This window comes from Oncorhynchus nerka, linkage group LG9b, assembly GCF_034236695.1.
Source record: "Oncorhynchus nerka isolate Pitt River linkage group LG9b, Oner_Uvic_2.0, whole genome shotgun sequence".
In the NCBI taxonomy this organism is placed as follows: domain Eukaryota; kingdom Metazoa; phylum Chordata; class Actinopteri; order Salmoniformes; family Salmonidae; genus Oncorhynchus; species Oncorhynchus nerka.
Genome location: NC_088424.1, coordinates 38,514,034 through 38,528,082, shown reverse-complemented (window position 1 = coordinate 38,528,082; position 14,049 = coordinate 38,514,034). Strand labels below are relative to the sequence as shown.

The 14,049-nt window shown below is 42.3% G+C and overlaps 1 protein-coding gene across 1 annotated transcript in view; it reads right to left on the bottom strand.

Moving 5' to 3' along the window:
- LOC115114029 (neurocan core protein-like) overlaps positions 1-14,049 on the bottom strand; it is a 138,533-nt gene that overhangs the window by 86,383 nt on the left and 38,101 nt on the right. Inside the window, exons 3-5 of the mRNA XM_065013666.1 lie at positions 13,292-13,356; positions 3,098-3,316; positions 2,273-2,455 (exon numbers count right to left, since the gene is read on the bottom strand). Coding sequence (XP_064869738.1) covers positions 2,273-2,455; positions 3,098-3,316; positions 13,292-13,349 — 460 coding nt within the window. The 5' untranslated portion in view covers positions 13,350-13,356. The remainder of the gene's footprint in view (positions 1-2,272; positions 2,456-3,097; positions 3,317-13,291; positions 13,357-14,049) is intronic.

Below are 14,049 nucleotides of genomic sequence, written 5' to 3'. Positions count from 1 at the left end.
TTTGCGACCAAGCTTTAATTTCCTGATTGATGTCTTGAGATGTTGCTTCAATATATCCACATAATTTTACTTTCTCACTATGCCATCTATTTTGTGAAGTGCACCAGTCCCTCCTGCAGCAAAGCACCCCACAACATGATGCTGCCACCCCTGTGCTTCACGGTTGGGATGTTGTTCTTCAGCTTGCAAGCCTCCCCCTTTTTCCTCCAAACATAACAATGGTCATTACGGCCAAACAGTTCTATTTTTGTTTCATCAGACCAGAGGACATTTCTCCAAAAAGTACGATCTTTGTCCCCATGTGCTGTTGCAAGCCCTAGTCTGTCTTTTTATGGCGGTTTTGGAGCCGTGGCTTCTTCCTTGCTGAGCGGCCTTTCAGGTTATGTCGATATAGGACTCGTTTTACTGTGGATATAGATACTTTTGTACCCGTTTCCTCCTGCATCATCACAACGTCCTTTGCTGTTGTTCTGGGATTGATTTGCACTTTTCTCACCAAAGTACGTTCACCTCTAGGAGACAGAACACGTCTCCTTCCTGAGCGGTATGACTGCTGTGTGGTCTCATGGTGTTTATATTTGCATATTATTGTTTGTATAGATGAATGTGGTACCTTCAGGTGGTTGGAAATGGCTCCCAAGGATGAACCAGATCTGTAGAGGCGTACATTTATTTTTTCTGACACCTTGGCTGATTTCTTTTGATTTTCCCATGAGTATCTCAAACTGGCCAATAGAAAGAAAAGATTAGGATAGGCAAAAGAACACAGACACTGGACAGAGGAACTCTGCCTAGAAGGCCAGCATCCCGGAGTCACCTCTTCACTGTTGACGTTGACACTGGTGTTTTGCGGGGACTATTTTATGAAGCTGCCAGTTGAGGTCTTGTAAGGTGTCTGTTTCTCAAACTAGATACTCTAATGTACTTGTCCTCTTGCTCAGTTGTCCACCGGGGCCTCCCGCTTCTCTTTCTGTTCTGGTTAGAGCCAGTTTGCGCTGTTCTGTGAAGGGAGTAGTACACAGCGTTGTACGAGATCTTCAGTTTCTTGGCAGTTTCTCGCATGGATAAGCCTTCATTTCTCAGAACAATAATAGACTGATGAGTTTCAGAAGAAAGTGCTTTGTTTCTGGCCATTTTGAGCCTGTAATCGAACCTACAAATGCTGGCGCTCCAGATACTCAACTAGTCTAAAGAAGGCCTGTTGTATTGGTTCTTTAATCAGCACAACAGTTTTCAGCTGTGCTAACATAATTGCAAAATGGTTTTCTAATGATCAATCAGCATTTTAAAATGATAAACTTGGATTAGCTAACACAACGTACCATTGGAACACAGGAGTGATGGTTGCTGATAATGGGCCTCTGTAGATATTCAATTTTTTTTAAATGCCGTTTCCAGCTACAATAGTCATTTACAACATTAACAATGTCTATACTGTATTTCTGATCAATTTGATGTTAATTTAATGGACAAAAAATGTGCTTTTCTTTAAAAAACAAGGACATTTCTAAGTGACTTTTGAACTTTGGAACGGTAGTGTTTATAAACATATACTACATCTGATGTTCATGATGTAGCCCTACTTTTAGATGATTATAAAACTACACTGTTTGACAACCCAATAGGTTTATTCAGAACAGATCAATCTGAAACCATCTGTGTGTTTTTAGCTGCATTTCATGGAAGAGCAGTCACAGGCCAGTTGTCATTGGAATTCAATCCATGCACTTAATTACAGTGTAACAGACTATTAGCCTGTTAATATGAACCCATAATGAAAATACAAAGAGAAGCAGAGTGTAATGTTGGGATACAAACTCCAAATTGAATACATTTCAACTCTATATCTGACCTGGTACAGGTGGCTTATTTTTTTGCCTATAACCAAGTGTGTGAGGTGTATACTTTTCTTCAAAGTAGATTTGTTTAATACTCACAAGAATCTGCCCTTATATAGTAAAAGGTTATCAAGTAAAAGGTCACAATTTCCCACTGAGGTGTCTAAGATGTTATTAACGATCATTTAAAGGGACAAATAGGTTTTTAATCCACAGTCCACACACTTTAGCTTATATATAAATATAAATATTTTCAGAAGTATTGATAAAGTCTACTCCAAGGTTGTAGTAATTTACAAAATAAACAAAAGTATTCCCAGACAATACTTATAATACTTGTTGCATACCTATTGGGAACAATCCAGACGTGTTGTATTGTATTGGGGAAAGAAGGTATCTCAGCTTCTGAATCACACCAGCATTGAACCACTCACCTGTGACCACAAGGGGCACTATGTCTCGCTCGTAGTCATCTGCAACCACAATCTGACAATGGTAGGTGCCTGTGTCGTTGCTACGGAGGCCTGAGATCTCCATGGTAGCATTTAGGTTGTTAGCAGCATATCCAAGCAACCTGACCTGGCCAGCGAAAGGCTTATTCACCTTCACCATATCACCTTTGGAAAATAATGAAAAATAAAACAATTTCTATGAAAGTGTATAGACCTTTTCAACTGTCAAAACAATAACCCTCTCATCATTTTGTCATTACAAATTAAGCGTATTACAAATAGCCAAATATGGCATGTTTAAGTCCATGTTGATTGAAACTAATATCATTGAATCGCTAGCTTTAATTTAAAAGAAGCAGGACCATCCATACTAAAGCCCTTTCCCACAGTCAAATTACCTAGTGGCCTCATGGGTGGAATGTTATTAACATTTGTAATAATTTCCTAATTAATAAACATTCTTTTTTTTTTTACGCCAAAAAATGTCAGTCTTCTGTGATGTATATAAAGTGTAATATTAGGCTGAAAACTCAAAATGTAATATATTTCAACTATATCTGACATGGTACAGGTCTCTTTTTCATTTTGAAGCCCATAACCATGTGTGTGGGGGGTGTATTCTTGCTTCAAAGTAGATTTGTTTAAGACTACCAAAAAACGCTCTGTGTGAACCTGATTTAGCCCACTGGAGTAAAAGGTTAAAGGAAGTGAATAAAACCGCTCAACACCGAACCCCATGGAGGAAGTTAGTGAATGACCTAAGCTCCAAAAAGTGCAAAAGGGTTTAATTCAATTTACATGACTTACCCTTCGCTGAGAGAACCATCTGCTCCAGTGGACCCCCCTCTCCACCCTGCGGTATCCAGGTTCGGGTCCACTGGATGTGGGGAGGCTGGCTGGAAGGGCTGAGCTCACTGGGCTGGAGGGTGAAGACGCAGGGGAGGTGGGCGATGCCAGCCAGGGGCTCTCGTATGGTAGGGTGGGTGACTCTACGCATGTTCACTATGGAGGATGCCTCGCTCATACCTACAGAAAGGAGATATAGGAAGAATGACAGGGTCATGAGTTGAAGGAAGAAAGGAAAAAGAGAAAGAAGGAGAGGAAGTCTCACAGAAATAGATTCCACTCCTATGGGTACATCTAACATGGCTGCCTGTCCACCCACCACAGAACATTTCTCTTGAATGGTATTTTCCCTTCTAGTAATTCTATTTCTATGGAAGGTCTTCAGCGTTCTGTCAGTAGAGGAGGAAGGGTTAGTGTGACAAGGACATGTTCTGTCAGTCTGGTCTATTGAGAGAGCAGAAGACAAATGAGAGGACCTGAGATTCCAGGGAGGCATCTGTTAGTTAACCAGACTGAGATTCATTAGCAGCATAACACCACTCAGGGAACGTTCCAGAAACCAAGAAAAACTCCAGTCCCAATCCAGCAGAGGTGACAACACCACCGTGTAGAGTCACAGACATTTGCAGACATGCACGGTACGCACGCACACAAACACACACAGACACACGCATACATACATACATACATACACACACATGCACGCGCACACACACACACACATTTGACAATTGGCTGGCTAGACAGATAATTAATTCAAATTTCAGTATGTTAATTTCATCACACTCATATCTGCACTCACACCTGCTCTCCAGTCACTCTCTCTCTCTCTTTCTCTTGCCCACTCCCTCTTTTTGTCTCACCATCTCTCTGTTTCTATACCCCTGCTATCTTCCTCTCCTCTATCTGCCCCTACAGTCACCTATCTCTATCCCCCACTCTTTCCTTTCCTCTCTTTTTGATTGGATGTAAAAGGGTCTTGGACAGTGTTGTCGCGCAAAGCGTCAGGGTTCATCGCTCTGCAGATAGGTATCAGTAATTCACTCAGTCCAGTTGCCATGAGATACAGCCTCAGGGTAACCATGGAAACATGAATACCGGTAAAGACTACCTACCAACCCCTCCCCCCTCCACCCCACTCATCTTTCTGACTTCCCCCTTAAATCATCACCATCTGGTAGAAATACAGTTCCTACCTTCTAACAAAAACGATTATATTTTAGGGGGATTTTTTTATTCTGAAATGATTTCTCTGAAGGCCCCCCTTACTCACTCTACATAGTCATGTTTTGGAGAAATATAAAATATATATATATATATAAATATAAATATAAATATAAATATAAAATATATTTTAATTTAACATTTTAAAAAGTGATACCTTAACATGGGTGTTTGCCATCAGTCTCAACACAAGACATCTACAAACACCAAGGTAGTTATCCGGTAGGGCTGTGACTTAAGTCTGCTCATCTGTAACACTAAGATAAACACGCAGCATATCGACCAGAACAAGTCTCAAGATCCTTAGGTCAACTAAACTCCAATTTCTTTTGGGATTTTTCTTCAGATTTTTGCACGTCCTTTTGTGTTCCCTTTCAATTTCACCTTCTTTCTCAAACACATCAATTTTCTACATATTTAAAACAAATGTGGGCCTAAAGGGGAAAACGCTGTATGAAAAAACAAAGGTTTATCTTGCCCGGTGTTGGAATAATGTGTTTAAGCCGCATGGTTGGGAGGGATGGTGGGTGGAATCCCCAGAAGATATCTCCCATCTCCATTTAGATTGGAATGTTTTCACAAGCGGAACCCCCCTAGAGAGAATCCACATGTCTGTGTTCTGAAAGCATGATGCCGCTTCAACCCAAACCAGACGTAATCACAAACACTGTTTGGTCTGGAGAGAGAGACGGAGAGTGGGGGGGGGGGGCAGAGAGAGAGAAGGAGAGTGAGGGGAGAGAGAGAGAAGGAGAGAGCGGGGGGGGCAGAGAGAGAGAAGGAGAGTGAGGTGAGAGAGAGAAAGGAGAGAGCGGGGGGCAGAGAGAGAGAAGGAGAGTGAGGGGAAGAGAGAGAGAAGGAGAGAGGGGGGGCAGAGAGAGAGAAGGAGAGTGAGGGAAGAGAGAGAAGGAGAGAGGGGGGAGAGAGAGAGAGAAGGAGAGAAGGAGGGGAGAGAGAGAGAGAAGGAGAGTGAGGGGAAGAGAGAGAGAAGGGGGGGGGGGGCAGAGAGAGAGAAGGAGAGTGAGGGGGAGAGAGAGAAGGAGAGAGGGGGCAGAGAGAGAAGGAGAGTGAGGGGGAGAGAGAGAAGGAGAGTGAGGGGGAGAGAGAGAAGGAGAGAGAGGGGGCAGAGAGAGAGAAGGAGAGTGAGGGGGAGAGAGAGAAGGAGAGAGGGGGGCAGAGAGAGAGAAGGAGAGTGAGGGGGAGAGAGAGAAGGAGAGTGAGGGGGAGAGAGAGAGAAGGAAAGAACAGACTGACAAAGACAGAGATATGTATTTTAGTTTTTCCTAGCCGCGGTGCTTCTACATCTGCACTGCATGCTGTTCAGGGTTTTAGGCTGGGTTTTTGTTTAAGATCTTTGTGACATCTGCTGAAGTGTAGAAGGGCCTTTATAAATACATTTGATTGAGGTAACCTCTGTGAATGAAAAAAAACACAAGAAGTATGGAAATGACAGCAAAAACAAAAGGAAAGAGGGAGAAAATAGGGAGAGTTCTTAAAAGGGAAACGAGGATGGAGATGACATGGATGACTCTTACTGTCGTTAACAGAGTGCGGTTTATGGTATTCTTGTCTGAGGGGCAAACTATGTACAGTGGGGAGAACAAGTATTTGATACACCGCCGATTTTGCAGGTTTTCCTACTTACAAAGCATGTCGAGGTCTGTAATTTTCATCATAGGTACACTTCAACTATGAGAGACCAATTCTAAAACAAAAATCCAGAAAATCACACTGTATGATTTTTAAGTAATTAGTTTGCATTTTATTGCATGACATAAGTATTTGATCACCGACCAAACAGTAAGAATTCCGGCTCTCACAGACCTGTTAGTTTTTCTTTAAGAAGCCCTCCTGTTCTCCACTCATTACCTGTATTAACTGCACCTGTTTGAACTCGTTACCTGTATAAAAGACACCTGTCCACACACTCAATCAAACAGGCAGGACCTGGTCAATGACCTGAAGAGAGCTGGGACCACAGTCTCAAAGAAAACCATTAGTAACACACTACGCCGTCATGGATTAAAATCCTGCAGCGCACGCAAGGTCCCCCTACTCAAGCCAGCGCATGTCCAGGCCTGTCTGAAGTTTGCCAATGACCATCTGGATGATCCAGAGGAGGAATGGGAGAAGGTCATGTGATCTGATGAGACAAAAATAGAGCTTTATGGTCTAAACTCCACTCGCCGTGTTTGGAGGCAGAATAAGGATGAGTACAACCCCAAGAACACCATCCCAACCGTGAAGCATGGAGGTGGAAACATCATTCTTTGGGGATGCTTTTCTGCAAAGGGGACAGGACGACTGCACCGTATTGAGGGGAGGATGGATGGGGCCATATGTCGCGAGACCTTGGCCAACAACCTCCTTCCCTCAGTAAGAGCATTGAAGATGGGTCGTGGCTGGGTCTTCCAGCATTACAACGACCCGAAACACACAGCCAGGGCAACTAAGGAGTGGCTCCGTAAGAAACATCTCAAGGTCCTGGAGTGGCCTAGCCAGTCTCCAGACCTGAACCCAATAGAAAATCTTTGGAGGGAGCTGAAAGTCCGTATTGCCCAGCGACAGCCCCGAAACCTGAAGGATCTGGAGAAGGTCTGTATGGAGGAGTGGGCCAAAATCCCTGCTGCATTGTGTGCAAACCTGGTCAAGAACTTCAGGAAACGTATGATCTCTGTAATTGCAAACAAAGGTTTCTGTACCAAATATTAAGTTCTGCTTTTCTGATGTATCAAATACTTATGTCATGCAATAAAATGCAAATTAATTACTTAAAAATCATACAATGTGATTTTCTATGTTTTTGTTTTTTTCTGTCTCTCACAGTTGAAGTGTACCTATGATAAAAAATGACAGACCTCTACATGCTTTGTAAGTAGGAAAACCTGCAAAATCGGCAGTGTATTAAATACTTGTTCTCCCCACTGTATATCGATATAAATTGCTATTCCTACTAAGGGTCCTTCAAGGCTGTTCTCTCGTTTGCCTCATTCTTGTCCCTGCCTATTACTCACTGTTGATAAGCTTCATGGAGTGTAGCACTGACATACAGGAACCCTGCCGGTGATCTGAGAGAGAAGCACATTATCCAGTCATGTCTGTGCTGCTACTGCACAACTGTCTTCAGGTATGATGGGCTAGTCCAATGAGATGGTCCCTCTGTTTCAAGTCAGTTTAATGCCTACAAGATAGATTTTATAGATGCACACAGACAGGTAAACACATGCAGACACACACACAGACACACACACGCACACACAAACACAATCATCATACAGCAAAACACAGCAGATTCTCAGGCCTCAGGGCATTCTCTCCCAGCACCTGCAGCCATCAATCTATCGGCTGGGATGGCAACAGCAGCTGGAGGATAGCTGGCCAGATAGGTAGTGGTGTGCGGTGTGTGGTGTGTGGCGTGTATGTGGGGTGTGTGTGTGTGTGTGTGTGTGTGTGTGTGTGTGTGTGTGTGTGTGTGTGTGTGTAGTGTGTGTGTGTGTGTGTGTGTGTGTGTGTGTGTGTGTGTGTGTGTGTGTGTGTGTGTGTGTGTGTGTGTGTGTGTGTGTGTGTGTGTGTGTGTGTGTGTGTGTGTGTGTGTGTGTGTGTGTGTGTGTGTGTGTGTGTGTGTGTGTGTGTGTGTGTGTGTGTGTGTGTGTGTGTGTGTGTGTGTGTGGAAACCATGTGTTTGATGTATTTGATACCATTCCAGCTATTCCGCTCCAGTCATTACCATACGTACACACAATAGCAATCAAAAGTCTGGACACACATATTCATTCAAGGGTCTTTCTTTCTTTTTTCTACATTGTAGAATAATAGGGAAGACATCAAAACTAGGAAATAACACAAATGGAATCATGTAGTAACCAAAAAAGTGTGTACTAACAAATCATGTAATCAAAACATATTTTCTATGCCAAGCCACCCTTTGCCTTGATAACAGCTTTGCACACTCTTGGCATTCTCTCAACCAGCTTCATGAGGTAGTCACCTGGAATGCATTTCAATTGACAGGTGTGCTTCGTTAAAAATTAATTTGTGGAATTTCTTTCCTTCTTAATGAGTTTGAGCCAATCAGTTGGGTTGTGACAAGGTAGGGGTATACAGAAGATAGGCCTATTTGGTAAAATACCAAGTCCATATTATGGCAAGAACAGGTCAAATAAGCAAAGAGAAACAACAGTCCATCATTACTTTAAGACGTGAAGGTCAGTCACTTCGAAACATTTTGAAAGTTTGAAAGTTTCTTCAAGTTCAGTCGCAAAAACCATCAAGCGCTATGATGAAACTGGCTCTCATGAGGACTGCCACAGGAGAGGAAGACCCAGAGTTACCTCTGCTGCAGAGGATACGTTCATTAGAGTTACCAGCCTCAGAAATCGCAGCCCAAATAAATGCTTCACAGAGTTGCAGACACATCTCAACATCAACTGTTGTGATAGAAAAATTACGTATTTTCCTGATCTATTTGATATTAATGGTTAACAATTCATATTAAACTAATAGTAAGACATTTATGTCCTACTAGTGTTTTTTTATGGTCTCCACTCTAGTTCCCTGCAATTAATCTGGGCTATTGGTCACCAGAGATTGCTTGAGCTGACAAATGAGTTAAAGACTGCATTACATAGACTGCATTACAAGATATGGTGGGTGTAACCGAGATAGAGAGAGCCTGGAAGAGTTTATAACAATCCCTCATTGTCTCAAAATCATCCTTGCATATGGGAAACTAAGCCAGGGTGGGGTTAAGACAACACCCCCCAGTGCAGATAACAACAGGATGAACCCAGAGTGGCTTATGATGCCCAAATCTGCATGGGAGGGGTGGAACCAACCATGACTAAGCATTCTTAGTGTCAGACCTGGGGTACTATCGTCCAGAAGGCGAGGTCAGTACAGGTGCATCAAAGCTGGGACCGAGAGACTGAAAAACAGCTTCTATCTCAAGGCCATCAGACTGTTAAACAGCCACCACTAACATTGAGTGGCTGCTGCCAACACACTGACTCAACTCCAGCCACTTTAATAATGGGAATTGATGGGATTGATGTAAAATATATCACTAGCCACTTTAAACAATGCTACTTAATATAATGTTTACATACCCTACATTATTTATCTCATATGTATACGTATATACTGTACTCTATATCATCAGCTGCATCTTTATGTAATACATGTATCACTAGCCACTTTAAACTATGCCACTTTGTTTACATACTCATCTCATATGTATATACTGTACTCGATACCATCTACTGCATCTTGCCTATGCCGCTCTGTACCATCACTCATTCATATATCTTTATGTACATATTCTTTATCCCTTTACACTTATGTGTATAAGGTAGTAGTTTTGGAATTGTTAGCAAGATTACTCGTTGGTTATTACTGCATTGTCGGAACTAGAAGCACAAGCATTTCGCTACACTCGCATTAACATCTGCTAACCATGTGTATGTGACAAATAAAATGTGATTTGATTTGATTTAGCTATATAAAGAACTCTGCATTTGGGTACAGGTTAGGCTACTCGGCCCAACAGTCAAGACTCTGGGGTTGACTAGTCTCATTATTGCAATAATTAATTAATATTGAATAAATATGATTGTTTGAAGAAATGACAAAGTCTCTTTCACTTGATTAGAATATTCCACGACATTGTTCAGAGGAGACTGAGTGAATCACGCCTTCATGGTCGAATTGCTGCAAAGAAACCACTACTAAAGGACACCAATAAGAAAAAGAGACTTGCTTGGGCCAAGAAACACAAGCAATGGACATTAGACCGGTGGAAATCCAAATTTGAGATTTTTCGTTCCAACCGCCGTGTCTTTGTGAAATGCAGAGTAGGTGAACATATGATCTCCGCATATGTGGTTCCCACCGCGAAGCATGGAGGAGGAGGTGTGATGGTGTGGGGGTGCTTTTGTGGTGACACGGTCTGTGATTTATTTAGATTTCAAGGCACACTTAACCATCATGGCTACCGCAGCATTCTGCAGCAATGTGCTTAGTGGGACTATCATTTGTTTTTCAACAGTACAATGACCCAATACACCTCCAGGCTGTGTAAGGGCTATTTGACCAAGAAGGAGAGTGATGGAGTGCTGCGTCAGATTACCTGGCCTCCACAATCACCAGACCTCAACCCAATTGAGATGGTTTGGGATAAGTTGGACCACAGAGTGAAGGAAAAGCAGCCAACAAGTGCTAGCATATGTTGGAAAAGCATTCCAGGTGAAGCTGGTTTAGAGAATGCCAAGAGTGTGCAAAGCTGTCAATAAGGAAAAGAAAGGGTGGCTACTTTGAAGAATCTCAAATATAAAATATATTTTGATTTGTTTAACACTTTTTTGGTTACTACATGATTCCGTATGCATTATTTCATAGTTGTGATGTCTTCACTGTTATTCTGAAATGTAGAATATAGTTGCTTTTTTAAAACTTGAATGAGTAGGTGTGTCCAAACTTTTGACTGGTACTGTATATACACTATATGACCAAGAGTATGTGGACACCAGCTCGTCGAACATCTCATTCCAAAATCATGGGCATTAACCTCTTGAACCTATGGGGGCGCTGTGTCATTATTGGATAAAAAGACGTGCCCGTTTTAAGCGCAATATTTTGTCACGAAAAGATGCTCGACTATGCATGGAATTGACAGCCTTGGAAAGACACAACTCTGACGTCTCCAAAACTGCAAAGATATTATCTGTGAGTGCCCCAGAACTAATGCAACAGGCGAAACCAAGATGAAGTTTCATACAGGAAATGCCCCAGATTCTGAAGGCGCTGTGTTCCAATGTCTCCTTATATGGCTGTGAATGCGCCAGGAATGAGCCCGCGCTTTCTGTCTATTCCCCGAGGTGTCTGCAGCATTGTGACGTGTTTGTAGGCATATCATTGGAAGATTGACCATAAGAGACTACATTTACCTGGTGTCCCGCCCGGTGTCCTGTGTGCGTAATCTGTAGGTCCATGCGCGTTCCATTTCTTCAGAACAGAAAGTAAAATGCCACGATGGATTTTATCGTCGATAGATATGTGAAAAACACCTTGAGGATTGATTCTAAACATCGGTTTGCCATGTTTCTGTCGATATTATGGAGTTAATTTGGAAAAAAGTTCGCGTTTTAATGACTTATTATTATTATTATTTCCTTACCCAAACGTGATGAACAAAACGGAGCGATTAGTTAGTCGACACAAATAATATTTTTTGTAAAAACGGAACATTTGCTATCTAACAGAGTCTCCTCATTGAAAACATCTGAAGTTCTTCAAAGGTAAATGATTTTATTTGAATGCTTTTATGGTTTTTGTGGAAAATGTTGCATGCTGAATGCTAACGCTAAATGGTACGTTAGCCATCAATACTGTTACACAAATGCTTGTTTTGCAATGGTTGAGAAGCATATTTTGAAAATCTGAGATGACAGTGTTGTTAACAAAAGGCTAAGCTTGAGAGCAAATAGATTAATTTCATTTCATTTGCGATTTTCATGAATAGTTAACGTTGTGTTATGCTAATGAGCTTGCGGATATATTTACACAATCCTGGATACAGGTTTTTTTTCGTAGCTAAACGTGACGCAGAAAACGGAGCGATTTGTCCTAAACAAATCATCTTTCAGGAAAAACTGAACATTTGCAATCTGAGAGTCTCCTCAATGAAAACATCTGAAGTTCTTCAAAGGTAAATGATTTTATTTGAATGCTTTTCTGTTTTTTTGTGTAAATGTTGCCTGCTGAATGCTACCGCTAAATGCTACGCTAAATGCTACGTTAGCTATCAATACTGTTACACAAATGCTTGTTTTGCAATGGTTGAGAAGCATATTTTGAAAATCTGAGATGACAGTGTTGTTAACAAAAGGCTAAGCTTGAGAGCAAATAGATTAATTTCATTTCATTTGTGATTTTCATGAATAGTTAATATTTACATTTACATTTAAGTCATTTAGCAGACGCTCTTATCCAGAGCGACTTACAAATAACGTTGCGTTATGGTAATGAGCTTGAGGCTGTAGTCACGATACCGGATCTGGGATGGCTCGACGCAAGAAGTTAATATGGAGTTGGTCCCCCCTTTGCTACTATAACAGCCTCCACTCTTCAGGGAATGCTTTTCACTAGATGTTGGAACATTGCTGCGGGGACATGCTTCCGTTCAGCCACAAGAGCATTCATGAGATCGGGCACTGATGTTGGGCGATTAGGCCTTGCTCTCAGTTGGTGTTCCAATTCATCCCAAAGGTGTTTCGAAGGGGTTGAGGTCAGTGCTCTGTGCAGGCCCGTCAAGTTCTTCCACGGTTCTTCCAACCGACTTGTTGGAAAAGTGGCATCCTATGACGGTGCCACATTGAAAGTCACTGAGCTCTTCAGTAAGGTCATTCTACTGACAATGTTCGTCTATGGAGATTGCATGTCCCACATTCTAACAATTTGTGTGCCCTCTAACATCACATGCACTAACCATAGACTCCCTACACAGAGTCATTCTGTCTTTGTTGTTCCAGCACAGGTTAATTTGATGCAGTGTAATTGAACAGACGGTCGACTATATTTCCATCAATTGATTTGGAACCGTTCCAGTACAGTTCCACAGAGCCTTTCTGCAAACATCGACAGCCTCTTAACTCTCAGTTAGCCACATCACTCAGATTATCACAATAGTCTTTTGTTGGATGACAACAATGTTTTTCCATATAGTGTTACTATGGATCAGAAACTTGTAAGCTACAGATGTAGGATCTTAATTCTGGGATCTAACTCAAACATGGGTTATGCATTATCTTGGGGTGGGGTCCAAGTTCTGCTTTTATCTTTTGAAATGTGTATCTGTTTTATCTTTTGAAATGTGCCTGTGATTTCCAGCAGTACCTCATGTTGTCCCAGACTGACAGGTTAGTAAATAAGATGGCTCACCAAGCAGGAGCAGAGACAGGACAGCCTGCAGACCAGCTACACACACAGCCACCGCCATCCTTGACCTGCAGAGACAAAGAAAGAGAGAGAGAGAGGGGAGAGAGAGGGGGGAGACAGAGAGAGAGGGAAAGAGAGCGAGCGAGAGAGAGAGGGGGGGAGAGAGACAGAGAGAGAGGGAAAGAGAGCGAGAGAGAGAGGGGGAGAGAGACAGAGAGAGAGAGGGGGGACAGAGAGAGGGAAAGAGAGAGAGGGGGAAGAGAGACAGAGAGAGAGACAAAGAGAGAGAGAGAGAGAGAGAGAGAGAGAGAGAGAGAGAGAGAGGGAGAGAGAGAGAGAGAAAGATCATTAAGATTCAAAGTGCATAGTTATCGTAGTATCTGTCTGTCAATCTCTCTCTCTCTCTCTCTCTCTCTCTCTCTCTCTCTCTCTTCCAGCTCTCCCCAGGTAGGAACATTCTGTAGGTCAATGCATGTGCACGTTCATATGCGTACGTGAGTGTGCATGTCTATGTGCACATACACTGTGGGTGTGTTCTGTGTGATATTCATGTCTCCTTTGCTGTATTTGTACCAAAAGCTACAGAGCGATCCAACTCTTCTTTATTCTATATTCTTTGACTCTATTATGCAGGGTGTCTTTGTAGCGCTCCCTATTGAGCTGCTAGATCGCTTTCACTGTGAGTAGACATGGTGACCTTCGACCTCTCTGCCATGTTGGAAATCCTGACCCACATGAGTAATGAGCCCCTGGCAGAAAGA